The 16,505-nt window shown below is 43.9% G+C and overlaps 1 protein-coding gene across 1 annotated transcript in view; it reads right to left on the reverse strand.

Annotated features, from left to right (window-relative positions):
- Positions 1-1,284: 1,284 nt before the first annotated feature.
- PLAC1 (placenta enriched 1) overlaps positions 1,285-16,505 on the reverse strand; it is a 176,214-nt gene continuing 160,993 nt past the window's right edge. Inside the window, exon 3 of the mRNA XM_047844108.1 lies at positions 1,285-2,111. Coding sequence (XP_047700064.1) covers positions 1,415-2,053 — 639 coding nt within the window. The 5' untranslated portion in view covers positions 2,054-2,111 and the 3' untranslated portion in view covers positions 1,285-1,414. The remainder of the gene's footprint in view (positions 2,112-16,505) is intronic.

Here is a 16,505-nt window from a genome sequence, read left to right on the forward strand (position 1 = left end):
ATCATGCCCACTGTGTATAATACCACGTACATTGTGCTAACGCTGCTTTCTAATTATTTCTTAATTTGTTTATTTATTTACTTATTTGTTCATTTATTTGAGAGAGACAGAGAGAAGAGCATGAGTGGGGAAGAGGGGCAGAGGGAGAGAGACACTCCTAAGCGGGCTCCCCACTCAGTGCGGAGTCCGACATGGGGCTCAATCCCATGACCTTGGGATCATGACCTGAGCTGAAATCAAGAGGCAGATGCTCAACTGACTGAGCCACCCAGGTAGCCCCAACAGTGCCTGCTGCTTAATAGGTATGTGGCCTCGGGCGAGTTTCTTAATCATTCTGTGCTTCTGTGTCCTGTAAAATGGATACAGTAAGAGTACTTCTCTCAAGGTTGTGGTGAAGATTAAATGAGATGCTTCTACTCTCTGGAATGTTCTCTCTCAGATCGTGCCAGGGCTGGCTCCTTCTTCACATCAAGACTCAGGTTAAATGACTCCTCAGGGTCCCTGTCTGCTCTGACCCTTTCTCCAGCTTCTCTCGTATTACCTGGTTTTAAGTTTTTTTTTCATGGCATTCGTCGCTATCGCGATGTATCGTTGTTTACTTATTTGTTTATTAGCTGTGTGACCTCAATTTCTCTGAGGCTCAGTTTCAATTCACTGTCTTAGCTCAATGCCTAGAACGGTACCTGAAATGCAGTAGCGCTCAGTGGATGTTTGTTGAATGCATTTATTCTCCTTTTCCAAGTATTTGAGAAAGTTAATGGACAGCCAAACCTGGGTGAAAGCTTTCTGATCATGTAAGTCGGGGAATAAAATTCCTTCCAAGGTACTATCAGTCTGTGGCTAAACAGAAGAACCAGCCCTTGGCCTCAGGAGCTTACCATCTAGTTGGTGGGAAGTGACTTGAGTAATTCTTAGAACCACTGGTGGTTTATAAATCACCAGGTTGGAATCCGTGCCTCCCCCGAATGAAAAGTGATACGGCCATTGATCAAACTAAGAAAGTGTGCAGTTCGGCGCTAGGGCTGAGTGGTGCAGCGTGTTCAGTGAAATGGGGACACAGAGGGAGGGATTCAGTTGGGGGCCTTCAAGGAGAGCGCAATCATCCCAGTCAGAAGACACCAGGCATGCATGTTTGTAAAGCGCTTAGAACAGTGTGTGGCCCATAGTAAAAGTTATGTGTGTGTTTCTTAAATAAAAAGAGCTGAACTGATATTTTTATGCCATCAAAATTTTATTTTTTCTTTTAAAAAAAGATATAAAAATATAAGAAAGCTTTATTCATGAAGTTACTATGAGTTGTCCTCTCTCAAAAGCACTCACAAAGGGGATGCCAGAACACTTATTTGTCTGATACTAGAAAATATTATATACTAACGTCATAAAGAGCCTCTACAGGAGACCTCAAACCTGGGGATCACATGGACCCAATCAGATCGTCTGAGTGAAGAGACCAATCCTCAGAAATATTAACAAGGGAAGATGGCTGCATAAGCTGGCCCTCCTGAGCCTCTGCTTGGTGACATGGGGCCTGGGCACCCTCTTCTTCGTTGAACACACAAGGTGGGCAATCGCAGTTGGGCCTCTGGTTGGACTGTGACAAGGTGAACACCTCACCGCATGCCTCACCATTCTGGGTTGTGGTTCCTGTGCCACTGGCTACTTTCGCGGAGCAGGGCAGAGTAAGCCATGGGGACTGCTGGGGAGCTGCACATGACACTGGGATCACCTGCTTAGAAGAGGTAACTTTTGAAACATAGTACAACTCGGTGCTATATAGAACCATATTGTGAGAGATAGCCTTGGCCCTGATGCCACATTCAGTGACACGGTAGGTGAACTGGTACATGTGTGGCTGAACGTGGTTGGCAGGGCAACCCAGGCCCAAGTGTAATTCATGGAAATGAACATATACATCATTATTCAACATGAAGGGGTGTACTGTGACCATGAACCAGTCTGCGGAGCACAGTACAGTCATCGGACTTTGTGCGGAACAGGCCGAAAACACAGAGGTGAGGATGACCATCCCTCCTATCAACTCCAAAACTTTCATCCCTGTAGCTGATCAGGTAACGACTCTCAGGAAACAGGAAGTTGTCTGGTGAGGATTTCTAGAGCATACAAAAACACAAAAGGCAAATCATCTTATTTCCTATTGGAAGTTCAAACACAATCATTTTTTTAAAACAGAAGTATTTTTAAGGCTAAAAGAGTAGAACCTAAATGTTCTCAAAAAAGGAAAAGGGGTAAATATGTGAGGTGATGGACGTGTTCATTAACTTGATTGGGCGAATTCTTTCATGACGCATACATATGTCAAACCATCATGTGGCGCACTTTAAATATCCTATAATTTTATTTGTCCATTATACCTCGATAAAACTGAAAAAAAGAAAGAAAACAAAGAAAAGGAAAACATTCTTGTGAGAGAGAACTGAATTTTCATTGTCAGAACTCACATGTTGATGGATGACTACAAATGGCTTCTCTAAGTGGCTTTTACCATGATGTTTTGATATAAAACACATATCCCCCATATACAGAATGAGTGTCTACACTGGTCAGCAATGGCATCCTTTTTTGTGTATAACCCCAACAAAAAAGAAGATGAAATGATTTTGGGGCCACACATTAAATAAGGTGACAGTATAAATCAAGTTGGCAGCCCCAGTGTCCTCCCATGTACCATAAACGACCCCCCCCCATTGCCTTGTTTTTGGTTTAGAACAAACAGAACTCAATAAAAGCCAGAGAAGAAATTGTGATTTATTACTGACAACCACATATGGCAATCTCCGCAAGTGGCTCACTTGAATTGAGCCAATGGATACTTCATAAACTCTAGCAGCAGTGTCATCAATTGTTGCGACCGACGGATTCCCTGATATCTCAGTCAGGCCACGTTGTAAAATCGTGAAATCACAGAAACAAAAAACGCTGCTTTATACTTTGTGTAACGATTGACGAGGTATCCCCTGAAATATTCTTTGCGGCCACGGTTTCCACCTCACTGAGTCATATTCTTTGCTTTACGGTTTTATTTTATTTTCACTAGCTTTTTATTTCTTTTCTTTTCCAATGGGAAGCTCTGCAGCCACTTCCTAGGCCTTTTACCTCCTAAAGAGTGGCAGGTAGAGCAATTCTAAGAACATATGTCTAAAACACAATATCAGAAGGGGAAGACAAGTGAGACACGAAGGAAGGAAGAGGAATATCATCAAATATTGCCCAACCCAGGTCTCATCTTAAAAGTGAAAATGACATGAAACAAACCTAAACTTCCAAAGGAAAATGTATATGCACGACTGTAGGGTTTTACGTTTGTTCTTCTCTGATGGGTTAAGTGACCCCTGCATATATGAATTCACCCTTCGACCATTATTTATTGAGTCCTACTATGTGCACAGCATTGCGCTAAAAGGCATCCCAAGCCATTTCTACCCTCCTCTTTTCCCCGGTTGCAAAAATGCAACTTTCTCTTCCTTTGATATTGATGAATTTGCTGCATTCTTTGATGGAAACCGTGGCATAATGGGCCCACTAGAAAAGTGCACTGGCCTGGATGAAATGCTTTGTTTCAGACACTTGCTCTGATTGGTACAGATTGGGCCTCCCTACCTCTCTCATTAGTGACTTCTCATTCTGTTGGGTGTAAAGAGAAGTCTAAGGGGTCTATCTGGGTCCTCCCTTTCCTCTTGGTTTGTTCTGAAATATCCCTCCTGGCATTGCCTGTTTGTTTCTTGCAAAGCAAAAACAGAAGCAGCAGCAACAAACAAAAAAAAACCCTGACCCTCTTACCCCTCCAAAAAAACCAAAACAAACAAAATAAAACGGCAACAACAACAAAACACAAGTAAACTCTGATGCCAGCTGGTCTTGGATAATGAGTCAACAGTTAAATAAACAAACCCCTTGCTCTGGAATGATGCTTGATATTTGCTGAGATAATCACTCCACCACACTATTCACTACTGTCCTGGGCTGGTGAAGTCCACCCTACCCAGAGCATGTTTTGGGAGCGGCTTTCTCTCCCCCTCGCTCCTCTCTGTGCTTACTATCATCTCATAGCCTGGATCTGTTGGTCCTGAACAAAAACCTCCCCTTTGAGTAGTTCCTGGAATAGGCCAAAGAAACAATCCTTCCATTGCATTTTGGTTGTTCAAACCCAACACTGAGACCCAAGTTCAAGGCCAGGTTCTGGCCCAGGGAGTCCTGCCTTCCATTTCTGCTCCCTTTCTCAAGCATCTTCCCTATCCCTCATCCCCCTCCGCCCTCTCAGGAATAATCCCAAAAGGGTTATAAAAAGCCCAGAGCCTCTGAGAAACAAGACAGCCCCCCCCCCAAGCAATCATTTTAGGCCACTTCACCTCTACACCCACTTTTGAATGACATTGCACCAAATCGGTCTTGAAGAAAGGGGTTTAGTAACATCACTACGTTTGGGGGCTCATTTAGTACAAATTTCCAAACTCAGGACAGTCTCTCTTTCCTGTTTTATTTATTTATTTATTTATTTATTTATTTATTTATAGCCAGGAACAGCTTGCCACATGAGGGAAGACATAAATGAAGATGCCCATGTGTGTGACACCATGCCTTTGAGTGCAGATAAAACTTGAAAATGAAGTCAGTGGGACCCACATTCGAGACCCTGCATCTCCGAGGTGGCAGGGAGGAGGGAGGAGGCCGGAAGGAGAGCAGAATGTAGTTGCCAATGAGCTCGCTAACCCTAGCTGGATGCCACACTTTGGAAGTTGCTCCGTTCTACTGAGTACAGGCATCATCACAACTGGGCACCCTCCCTTCGCAACCCCCCCGCCCCGCCGCTACCTGCCATTCCCAGGAAGGGTAGAGGCTGTGTGTGTGTGTTGGGGGATGGTTATAAGTACTTCACAACACAGTGTGGAATGATCAAGTCAAATGGCCTTTCTAACTTCTGAGACGTGCTGGCAGGACGGGATCTTTGGGGCTGGGCACCGCATCCCAGGAGCTGTGGACAGAATCCCATTTAAAGTCTCCAGAAATCTTCAGAGCTAAGGGAGCTGAGGACATGGAAGAAATAAATGCAGAGAAGGGAGTGCTCACCTTGGGATTACTGTCCAGCTTCTTGAAGAAGAGGAGGGGGAGGAGGAGGGGGGAGGAGGAGGGGGAGGAGGAGGGGGAGGCATTGGCAGCTGGGCATTTAGAAAGCAGATCTCAAGGTTTGCGTTACCCTAGCCCCATTTTGACTTGATTGCAAATCATCCCTGTGACATTCCAGAAGCACTGGGCTTAGGTGCATTTGTATAGCCAAGCAGGGCTCAGCTATTGGTACAAGCTGTCCTGAACTGAGCTATAGAGGCGGACAAACCCAGAGCTACTAATGGCACCTGGATGCAAAATGTTTGCTTTCCCTGTAGCTACAGAGCACAGTAGCTTTCTGTTTTTCTAAATGTGGTCTATGCATATATATTTTCCATTAGTTCCTCTGACAGCGTTTTCCTCCTTCCTTTTATTTTTTTCAAGAACTCCCTAATAAGCTTAATTCTTAATAGGTCTCATTCATTCATTCATTCATTCATCTTTTACATTTAAAAAAATCATGAACTGTTTCGTTCTGGGAATGTAAACTCTATTTCTTAATGTCTTACAGGAAAGAGATTGAATATTGGCGTGAACACAGAGCATTTTTAATCTCAGGAAGAAAAGATCCTTTTTAAAAGAGACAAAAGTTGCAGTCCAAATTAGTTTTGTGCTGTTTGTGTTTTGTGAAAGCAGACGGGATTTTTGGCCCCCCCCCCCATCTCCTCTGATGTCGTTAGAGACACATATGAACTCTTTGCATGGGGATTGGGGAGGGGAATTAGCTAAACATTTCCACATCTGGTTTTGGAACGGTTTGGAAAAAGAACTCGCTCCATAGGCTCCTGGAAGCTTTTTGGGTCGACAGTTATTTATTTTTAAAATTCAGTATACTCATGACAGCATAGTTATCAATTGTATATTGTTTTCCCAGAATCTTGTTGTCAAAACAAAAGGAAACAGAGGGGAAAAGGAAACTCCAAAGCAGTATGCAATTATCTCAGGGAAATATAACTGTCAGGGCTTTGATTTGCAGCAAAGTTTGTTCATTCTCTTGCAGCTGATTTGAAGAAAAAAGAATCTGAGTCGGAGCAAAGATTCTTTGACAAAACAAGAACAGAAAAAAGAATCCTAACACTTTGTGAACTCTTTCGCCCAGAAACTCAAATAGTCACATTTTGACTTTGCCCTGCCAGCTACCTCGAGGTTTGGGAGGCTTTTAAAATTGAATTCTTTGGATAAAGCCCAGTTTTAAAGAATTAGTTGCTTCACTGCTCTCAAAGAAAGTGGGGATTGTGATTGTACTAATGATGTTGAAGGTACATTAAAGTGAGTTAGAAAATTAAATAACTACTTTGGTGGAATTTACATTAATTCTAAAGAATCCAGGTCCAGCTCAGTGTTGCAAGCTGGCGAAGCATGGTGTTTAAGTTACCGCACGCTATTCATCATTGTGCGCGGAAGAAGAATTATGAACTGCTAATGCTTAACAATGTCCACCTTCTCAACAGAGGAAAACACCTTGACTCAACCCTAGAAAAGACTTCATTCAAATTAAATGAAAGAGTAGTCATTAAAAACGTTCTCACTGATTCTAAGAGTAACTGTAGAAAAGTGGAGAGATACAGAAAACAGAAGAAAACACTTCTTAACCTTCAGAGTAACCATCGTTAAATTTTTGGCTTATAGACTTCTGGATTTGGGGGGAATGTAAATATAAATATAAATATAATCCATATATAATATATATATAATCCATATATATAAAATGCACATACATGTATAAAATCCATATATATATAAAATAAAATATATATATGGTTTATAGACTTCTGGATTTGGGGGGAATGTAAATATAAATATAAATATAATCCATATATAATATATATATAATCCATATATATAAAATGCACATACATGTATAAAATCCATATATATATAAAATCCATATATATATAACCCATATCTATGTATAAAATCCACATATATGTATAATATATATAATGTATATATATGTATGTAAAATCCAAAGTCATTTCTGGAAAAAAAAAGTCAAGGATTTTGGAAAGCTGTTCTTAATTTTTGACATTGAATTTGAAAGCAATCAAAGCATTATTTTTGTTTGGGCCATCTGGTTTTGTTCTTATAATCTGTTAAGCTATCAAGCATAGTTTAAATGTCATGGTTCATCTCCTGCACAAATAAAGGTTGCAAAATAAGTAAGAGCCCAAGATCCCTTGTAAGAGAAGTTTCTGTTGGGTCACAACTTTAGTTGCTTAAAAGGTGAGGAGTCCAATGTGAAATCAAACCATAACAAGGCTACATAGCAAGGGGAAACCGTACCCTGACTGCACGTAAGTATTTCCAAATAAATACAGAAGGCTGTACTTTAGTGGAAATTGCAAATATCAGGTCATGGGAACTCCTTCCCTTTCGTGCAGAGAAGCTGAGTTGGTTTAATTTTAAAGTTGAACGAAGGGATGTATTTCATAATTTCCGTGCAATGTAAGGAAAATCCCAAAGCCATGCCCCTAATTCAGTTTACGTTTTAATCTAATAATTTATTGGAGTTTGATTTTTCCGAAAAACGACACCCTTTGCCACGAAGTCCCAGCGTCCTTTCTCATTTTACAAGACAAGGTGAGCTCGTGTCTGTGCAGGACTCCCAGCCCACAGCAACGGGACTGGCTGCGTTTGTAACCCATTAGCAGTCTCGGGGGGGTCTGCCCAAACCAGATAAAGGCCTGTTCTCCTGAGATGATTTCCGGATGTTACCAACAGAAGGCAGAGGATCGAATCAGATGCTCCTTCAAGGGCCTCACCACCTCTTTGATACACCTGTGTCAATAAAGGAGGGCTCTGGATGGCTTCCAGAAATGGTCAGGCACATTCCTCTCTCCCTTTCAAAGTCGGGATTTTGGGGTACAGGTTTTCTTAAAGCGAGGTGCACATATACGGCCCCAGCGGAAGGATGGCTTGAGTCCAGATCAAACCACAGTTGACTTTATAGGTTGCCTGGCTGATTTTTAACTGGCTTGAGCAACATGCATCTTTCCCAAATCCAGAGCTATCTTATGTACGCCCCACCCAAAATGTAGCGACTCGGTGCGTGTGTGCACACCCTGACCGAGGCTGTTCACCATCCCTGGGGCCCTGAACGGGAGCAAAGGTTTAGAAAAAGGTCCTCTGATAGCAAGGCCGACCGACGGTCATTGTTACAGAGCCTATAATTTGGGAGGCATGCTGTATATTGGAGTAGTTGAAGATGTACTGCTCGGTGGCCAGTACGCTGTGGGAAGACCGAACCTCACACGTGCATATGCACGCGCACACACACACAGGACGGATGGACAGACAGACATACGCACTAAGGAGAAAGGAAAGCCCAGACCCGTTCCCTTCTACTGCCCTCATCCCTCTTATTTTTCTCCATTCCTTAATCCTGGGACTGTAAATTCCTTAAGGAACTGGGTATTGGTCTACGACAGTGTCTGGTACATAGTAAGTACTCAGTAAATATTTATTGAATGAATGACCACCAGCCACCTGCCCCTGTGCCTCCTTGCCCGGTCCCTAAGGGCCTGAGTCTGGTTATCGGCTAATCCCCTGCACCACTTCTTCCCCAGACTCCCAGCTGAAGGCCTGGAATAGCAGCAGAGTCTTTCTTCGTAGAGTGCAGGGCCCCTGTCAGAGGTCAAGGGTCAAGGTCCCCAGCCTGCCCACTTGCCTACCTGACTGCCTACTTGGCTTGCTGATGCCAAGGGCTTCACATCTGCTCAGCACAATGGTACCCACTTCCCTCTCAAGGAGCTCTTAGCCAGCCACTCCAGACAGAGCCAGAATTCCTTATACTACCCTCCTCGCCCCCCCGCCCCGGTCACTTTCTTCCTTCCTTCTGTCAAGCACCCAAACAACCAGTGTCAGCATGACTGGATTCAGCCACAGAGTCACAGGCTATCCCCACTCTGATGGTCTCGGGCAAGTGAACTAAGTCAACCTCTAGAGAGAAGACAAGGTGCTCTTCTCCTCTGGTCTGGCTTTACATGGGAAGAAAGACATTCTCAAGCCCCAGCCGGACCAAGTCCAGGCAACCGAGAGACGGTGTAGTCAGAACGGGAAGCCTCCGGCCTACAAGGTCCTGGGAGAGCCTGCAAGGGGCTTGCTGGAGTCACTGGGTTGACTGAGGCACATGGTCACGGCCCCCCGAAGTCGCCCGTGGAGGGGATTCCGTCCGCCAGAAGGAGGAAGCTAAACCACGGGCTGCATATCTGTTCCTCCTCAGGGCGCATCTACGTGCCCGCTGCCAGACCCGAGCACAGAGGTAGAAATCACAAAACAGCAGAGGCTCCTGGGAAATCGGAGGCAAAATGGGTTCAGTCTCCCCTCCCGCAAGTTGACCCTGGGCTCACTCTGAGCTAGCCTGGCACCCGCCACTCTGCAACTTCACAACAAGAGAGAGATCCAGGCCAACTTCAGGCTTTGTTTCAGTGTCCCCTAGCCACAGGGCTCCCCAAAATGCTTCGAAGTTGACCCCATCTTCACATATTTTATTGGTAAATACCACTCTCCATTTCTTTTACCCGTACCTTGTGTATAACAAAGGTTTGATACTGAGTGTGATAGCCCCTTATCCTAGCAGTCCCAAATCGTTGGGGCAGGGAGTTGGCCTGGCACGTTCTTATGCAATTCATATTTGGTTAAAATATGCAAATAATGTGTAACATTGTGGGTCAGCTATACTTAAAAAACACACTGCAAAAAATATGTATACTTGATAGGTTGAACTTGTGTTCATCATTTGTATATCGTAACATATAAGTAATTAAAAATATGTAACATACAGACGTTAAAATAAATACAAAATGCTAACCTATTATATTATTATCCCTGATGATATATACATATGTGACATATAATACTATTATGATATGTATTAATGACAAAAAGAAGTCTCCTTCGCCCTGGCAATCTATCATTCCCTTAACAAAGAATAAAGGATCCTCATGACATTTTTCTCAAGGGCCAAGACTTGAAATATACGTATATAATATATGCAAACACATGCATATGTATATACTATATGCCAATATGTATAATATATAACCCCCACCTTTGGTCACTGTCCTTCCTTTTTTAAAAGAGTTTATTTTGAGAGAGAGAGAGAGCACGCACGTGTGCAAGAAGGGGAGAGGCAGAGAGAGAGGGAGAGAGAGAATTCCAAGCAGGCCCCATGCTATCAGCACACAGCCCGTCATGGGGCTTGATCTCATGATCTGTGAGATCATGACCTGAGCTGAAATAGAGAGTCAGATGCTTAACCAACCGAGCCACCCAGGCACTCCTATCCTCCTTCTTTCTATATGTATCTAATATATATTATATTATATTATATTATATTATATTATATTATATTATATTATATCAATTATATTATATAATATATATATATAGAGAGAGAGATAGATATATATTTATGGTTGAATTGTGTCTCTCCAAATTCATATTTGAAATCCTAACCCCCAGTACCTCAGAATGTGACCTTATTTGGAAATAGGGTCTTTACAGAAATCATCAAGTTAAAATGAGGTCACTGGGGTGGACCCTAATCCACTATGACTGACGTTCCTACAAAAAAGGGACGTTTGGACACAGGGACCCTGCAGAGGGAAGACAACGTGAAGACACATGGGAGAAGACAGCCACGGGACTGGAGTGAATGAAGCATCTGAAGCCCAAGAATACCCAGAATTGTCGGCAAACATCAGAAACTAGAAGAGGTGAAGAAGGATCCTCTCCTAGAGCCACCAGAGAGAACATGGCCTTTCTGACACTTGATCTTGGGCTTGCAGCTTCCTGAACTGAGAGAGTAAATTTCTGTTGTTTTCAGCTACCTAGTTTGTGGTGCTTTGTACAGCGGCCCTTGCAAACTAATAAATATATTTTCCCAACCAACTGAGCAGACACACATGCTTCCTTCCTGAGATAAGAGCTTGCAACTATGTATGTTCTGACTCTGTGTCTTGCTACAGCCTTAAATTCCATTCGGAATTACAAAGATGGTGAGACAAGGAACAGAGACAACGTGAAGATAAGAGGAGCCAGTCAAAGGGGTGCTGGCGCTGGACGTCTACAGGAGAAACCGAACGGGGTGGGGGGTTAGTGTCGTATCAGGAAGACTTTCTTATCCTAAAAGCTGTGCAAAAGTGAAGGGAGACAGCAGGGATGAAACCAAGTTTTCTTGGTTCTCAGGAGGCATTCAGGTAGAGGCGAGATGGGCACTGGTCAGGATGACTGGAGAGGGCATTCTGTCCTATTGGCAGGCGGGAGATCATAGGGTCTTTAAAGTTCGATTACAGGATGCTGCGTGCGCGTTCCCATGTGTGCATTCATAATATCATCATTCATAGTGTTCAGAATTATGTATCCTAATGTGCTCATAATTAGCATGTATATTATAAACACAGGCATGGGAGAACACACACACACACACACACACACACACGCACGCACACCCCATGTGTGCATAGGTTATATATATAGGTCCTTTGAGAGTCTCACAATGTCACTGATGCCCAGAGCCTCTAAACCTGACACATGGAAGACTATGGAATACGACCTACCAGGGACTGAGCCCCCAGTCAGGTTTTTGTTGTGACTGGGGCTTAAAAGAGGCAGGTGGAAGGGGAGATGGACGGCGGGTCACAGCGTTAAGGAAGATACTCAGAATGAGGCTCACCACTCGCTCTAAATGTTGGGGGAGCTGACATGGCCTTTCTCTAAGCGGCACGATCTGGGCACCTGGGTGGCTTAGTCGGTTCAGCGTCCGACTCTTGATTTTGGCTCGGGTCATGATCTCACAGTTCCCAAAATCGAGCCCCGTGTTGTGCTTGGTGCTGACAGTGCTGAGCCTGCTTGGGATTCTCTCTCTCTCTCTCTCTCCCCCTCTCTCTCTCTGCTCTCTCTCTCTGTCTCTCTCTCAAAAAAAAAAAAGTGGCATGATTTCTGAAAGCTCCTCACCAAGGGTTCTTTTTCCAAACTTCTTGCACTGGATTGCAAAGGCTGGGGCTCTGCTCCTTGGAACTTCATCCATGGAGGCTCCAGCACAGCTGTAGGGCAAGTGGTCCAGAGTATAAACATTTTCTATTTAACCTAGAAGGGAGGTAGTCATGGCTTCTTTTCTATACTTATGCTTCTTAGCAATGTTTTAACAATTGCAGAATTCAAAGAATTTTAAAAGTTTGTTTGAACATATAAGGGTCACATATGGCAACAGGTCTCAAACATTTTCTTTCTTTTTTTTTTTAGAAAGAGAGAGAGTGGGTGGAAGGGGCAGAGGGAGGGAGGGAGAGAGAAAGAGAGAGAGAGAGAATCTCAAGCAGGCCCTATACCAAGCATAGAGCCTGATGCAGGGCTTGATCCCACGACTGTGAGATCATCGCCTGGGCCAAAATCAAGAATCGGACGCTTAGCCAACTGAGCCACCTAGGTGCCCCTCAAACATTTTCTTTAGTTTGGATATCTTTTCTTTGCATAGAAAACCCCCAACAGCGTGTGCTCTCTCCAGTTATCTCCCTAGATCCTTGCGGCTCTCCTGTAAGGTCCCCAAAGACAGGCATTGTTAAAACCGTGGAAATGGGATCCCAGAAGGGCAGAAAGCCTTGGCCAAGATCAAGGATGGCTGAGTAGATTTGGGCCTCAGGCATTCCCACCAGCCTACCTGGCTTCTCTTCCCCTTTACTCCGTATACAACATTGTATGTTGTATTCATTATGAGTGAATCGTTGTGGAAAAGAAGAGAAAGCCCTGAAGTGGCCTGGCCTAGGGACTATTGCACCAAGATACGTGGCGGAGTTCTGCTCCAATGTCTGATGGTGGCCCAGTTACTCAGAAGAGGGAGACACAGCTAACTCCAACTCAGCCGAGGTTGCTGAGCAAACCGAAGCACAGAGGGCATCTAGGAGCAACATCCCAGAGCTGGGAAGAGCCGAGTGAAGCTCTAAGATGGCAAGTGGCAGTGAGGGGCAAGGACCAAGCTTTCTAGAATAGCCCAAGATTCGCAAAAGACAAGAGGAAGGATGGAGTATTCATAGACTGGAGAGGGCAGATCCAGTCAGACACAGCTGAGCGGGTAGTGTGTGCTTCCTTGGCCCCTCTCACTCGGTAAAGTTTTCTTTTCACTCCTGAGTTATGGGAAACAAAGATGGAGACCGAATCTACCCACTAGACGGGGCCATTCATCAGAGGCAGCTGCCTGACCATAGAAACTAAAATTCCTTTGAAGAAGGAAGGAAGGAAATGAACATTTATTGAAGTTAGGAAACTCACTGAAGACACAGAACCAGCAAGTGGCAAAGACAGGACTGAAAGCGTCTGCGATGCTCACGAAGCTTCCATACCTTTCTTTCTAGTATATGCCAACTCTAAGAAAGTAAACACAGGGAGTGTTGAAAAAAGAGGACGTAAAAAGCATAGATTGTTTATGGGGATCAGAGTCTAGGGTGATGGGGAGGTGGGGAAATTAATAGCTTTTCAAGCAGGGGAAATGGAGGGGGGAAAAAGGCCATAAACGAGAGACAGAAATTTAGAGGCACTCGGAGAAGATAATTCAAAATCACTGTTTATATTTTATCGCTCCTTATATTTTAGGCTTCTTGAGAACAAGCAGTCATTCCTGATTTCCATGTAACACATTGTTCCAGAAGCTGCATGTATATCCAGAACATAATGAACTTGAGGACACACAGTATATCCAGGCCCTCCCAATCTATTTTGACAAGGGACATGTATATGGCTTCTGTAGAAAGCAACCAAATATGGCAGCCCCAAACTATGAAGAATGGCCTGCAGGCTCACCCAATAAATCTTTCTGAATGGAAAAAGGGTACCACACATTCCCAAAGTCTTACATTTGTTACGGAAGTGGGGAATCACATATTCCCGATTCCGCCCCGAGGACAGAGACTGTGTCTTTTTCTGATTCCATCACGTCTTTAAAAAGAATGCTGGGCTTTATTTACCAAGCCTGGACGTTTGTGAATCTCCAGACAGGGCTTGGATGAGAATGGCGGGGGGGGGGAGGGGAACAGACAGCCAAATATAGATTCAGTGGGTAATTTTATATCAGTACCATGTTCTACACAACTAGGGCTAGGCAGCCCTAGTGCCCTGACAAAAGGCGGGTTTTCACCAACGTTTTGGTGCTAAAAAAAAAAAAAAAAAAAGCCTAGTTAGTGAGTATAAAGAAAGCAGTAGGGCTGGGTGCTCTTTATTCCTGGTCGAAGCTACTAGCTGGAGATGTTACAGAGAGGAATTGAGTTTATTTCCCTCAATAATACCATCTGGCATTCTGTCAGACTCTTTATGAAGAATCTTATATTGTTCGAGCCGTGCTCTGGCTCATAACAAGAATTGAACAACTGTGGCATCCACCTGTTCCAAATCAAGACTGGGGTATTAAGATCAGCGGTGTTGACCCATTAGAAGGGCCGGACCATTTTGCGTGGAAGGCGAACCTCTCCTAAGCCCAGGGATTAGCATGTTCACATTGGGACAATAACCGAAGCAGGTGCTCATTCTCCGGGTGGTTCAGAGTAATTTTTCTGGCTGCCTAGAGGTAGAAGCTGAAATAGAATAAGTCCTCGAGGGCATGACCCCAGACAGGGGATGGGGAGATAAGGGAGACACTCCTTGTTCTTTGCTTTATTGGAAAATGGAAAGAGAATCTCTTGGCACAAAATGGCAGCTTCCCTGGCTCTTCCGGGGCTGTTCTATAGAACAAGGGGGAAAGAGAATGGAGGATTAAAGAAGTATAAAGGATGGTCTTTTTCAAGGGATACGTTCATTTATCAATATGAGGTACCTTTAGATTCTGAGTCTCTTAGATAAGCAACACTCTCAAAAGGGCCACCTTATCATTATTTATAAAATAAACTGATTTTCAGAGAGGAAGACTTCTCTCTTGTCTCCCTTTTTGAGATTCTGCTTGTGGGAGTTTGTAGACCTAGGGGGGTATTTTTTTTTTTTAATCAAGTTTTAAGTAGGGGCGCCTGGGTGGTTTAGTCGGTTAAGCGTCCGACTTCGGCTGAGGTCACGATCTCACAGTTTGTGGGTTCAAGCCCCGCGTGGGGCTCTGTGCCGACAGCTCAGAGCCTGGAGCCTCCTTCGGATTCTGTGTCTCCCTCTCTCTCTGCCCCTCCCCTGCTCATGCTCTGTCTCTGTTTCTCAACAATAAATACACATTAAAAAATTTAAATCAAGTTTTAAGTAGCATTTATTACTTCTAAATTTAAGAACTTACGGCTTTATTTTGCCACGTTCTTAAGATTCCATGAACCTATAAGGGTGACTGGAAATTTGGTGCTTGTAATATTCTGGTTCTTAATGCCCCTGTAGGGACACATCCCTGGGACCTCAGGTTGGGCTAATTGGATATTGGGGATGGTAAGTGGTCTTGGTGAGGAGGTTACGGAGGAGACAATGACTTAGCTCACCTTATAGAGCACAATTGGGTGAAACTGTTATACGGACAGAAAAGGGGTGAGTAGGAAGTCACTATTTGAAAGTAATGAGGTCCTGGTGGGTTTAAGGCAGGACAGTCATAGGAGCTACGTGGCTTTGATGTGTCACAGAGACGTGGATGAAACTGCCCTGGTTTTACTAGCTGTGGAACCTTGGGCATGTTACTTTCTAAGCTTTGTCTTCTTCATTTGCAAAATGAGGATAATAATAATAATAACAATAATAATAATAATAATTCTTCATAGTTTTGTGTGACGATTACATAAGACCGTGAGTCTAAAACTGTCTTGTAGAGTTCCTGACATGGGAACACTCAACAAATATTAGCTATTGTTAAAATTATTGTTTTTTTTAAAAAAAATTAATGTTTATTTTTGAGAGAGAGAGAGAGAGAGAGAGAGAGGGAGAGAGCGTGAGCGTGGGAGGGGCAGATAGAAAGGGAGACAGCATCTGAAGCCATCTGCTCAGAGTCTGAGACGGGGCTCGAACTCACAAACTGCGAGATCATGACCTGAGCCGAAGTCGGACGCTTAACCGACAGAGCCACCCAGGCGCCACGAACTTACTACTGTTGAATATAGAAACTCAAGTAACTGCATTGAAACAGATTTCCCAGCACATTTTGGAAGCTCCTCAGCTATTTTTGTGCTGAAGTCTAAACCACACCTGAGTTTTTCAAAGGCCTGGGAGTTGAAGATATGGGGCTCTGTCACTTCCTAGCTGTGTGACCTTGGGCAAGTCACTTCCCCTTCCTGGCTTCAGTTTCCTCGTCTAAAACAGGGCCAGTTGTAACAAATACCTTGTGGTCTGGGGGATTGAACAAGGTATGGGAAACTGCACGTATGGGGCCTGGCACAGAGCAAGGGCCCGATAAATGGGAACTATAGAATAGGCTTGGGCAGACGGCCTGGCTACAGGCTTCCTTC

The sequence above is a fragment of the Prionailurus viverrinus genome, chromosome X, assembly GCF_022837055.1.
Source record: "Prionailurus viverrinus isolate Anna chromosome X, UM_Priviv_1.0, whole genome shotgun sequence".
Taxonomy (NCBI): domain Eukaryota; kingdom Metazoa; phylum Chordata; class Mammalia; order Carnivora; family Felidae; genus Prionailurus; species Prionailurus viverrinus.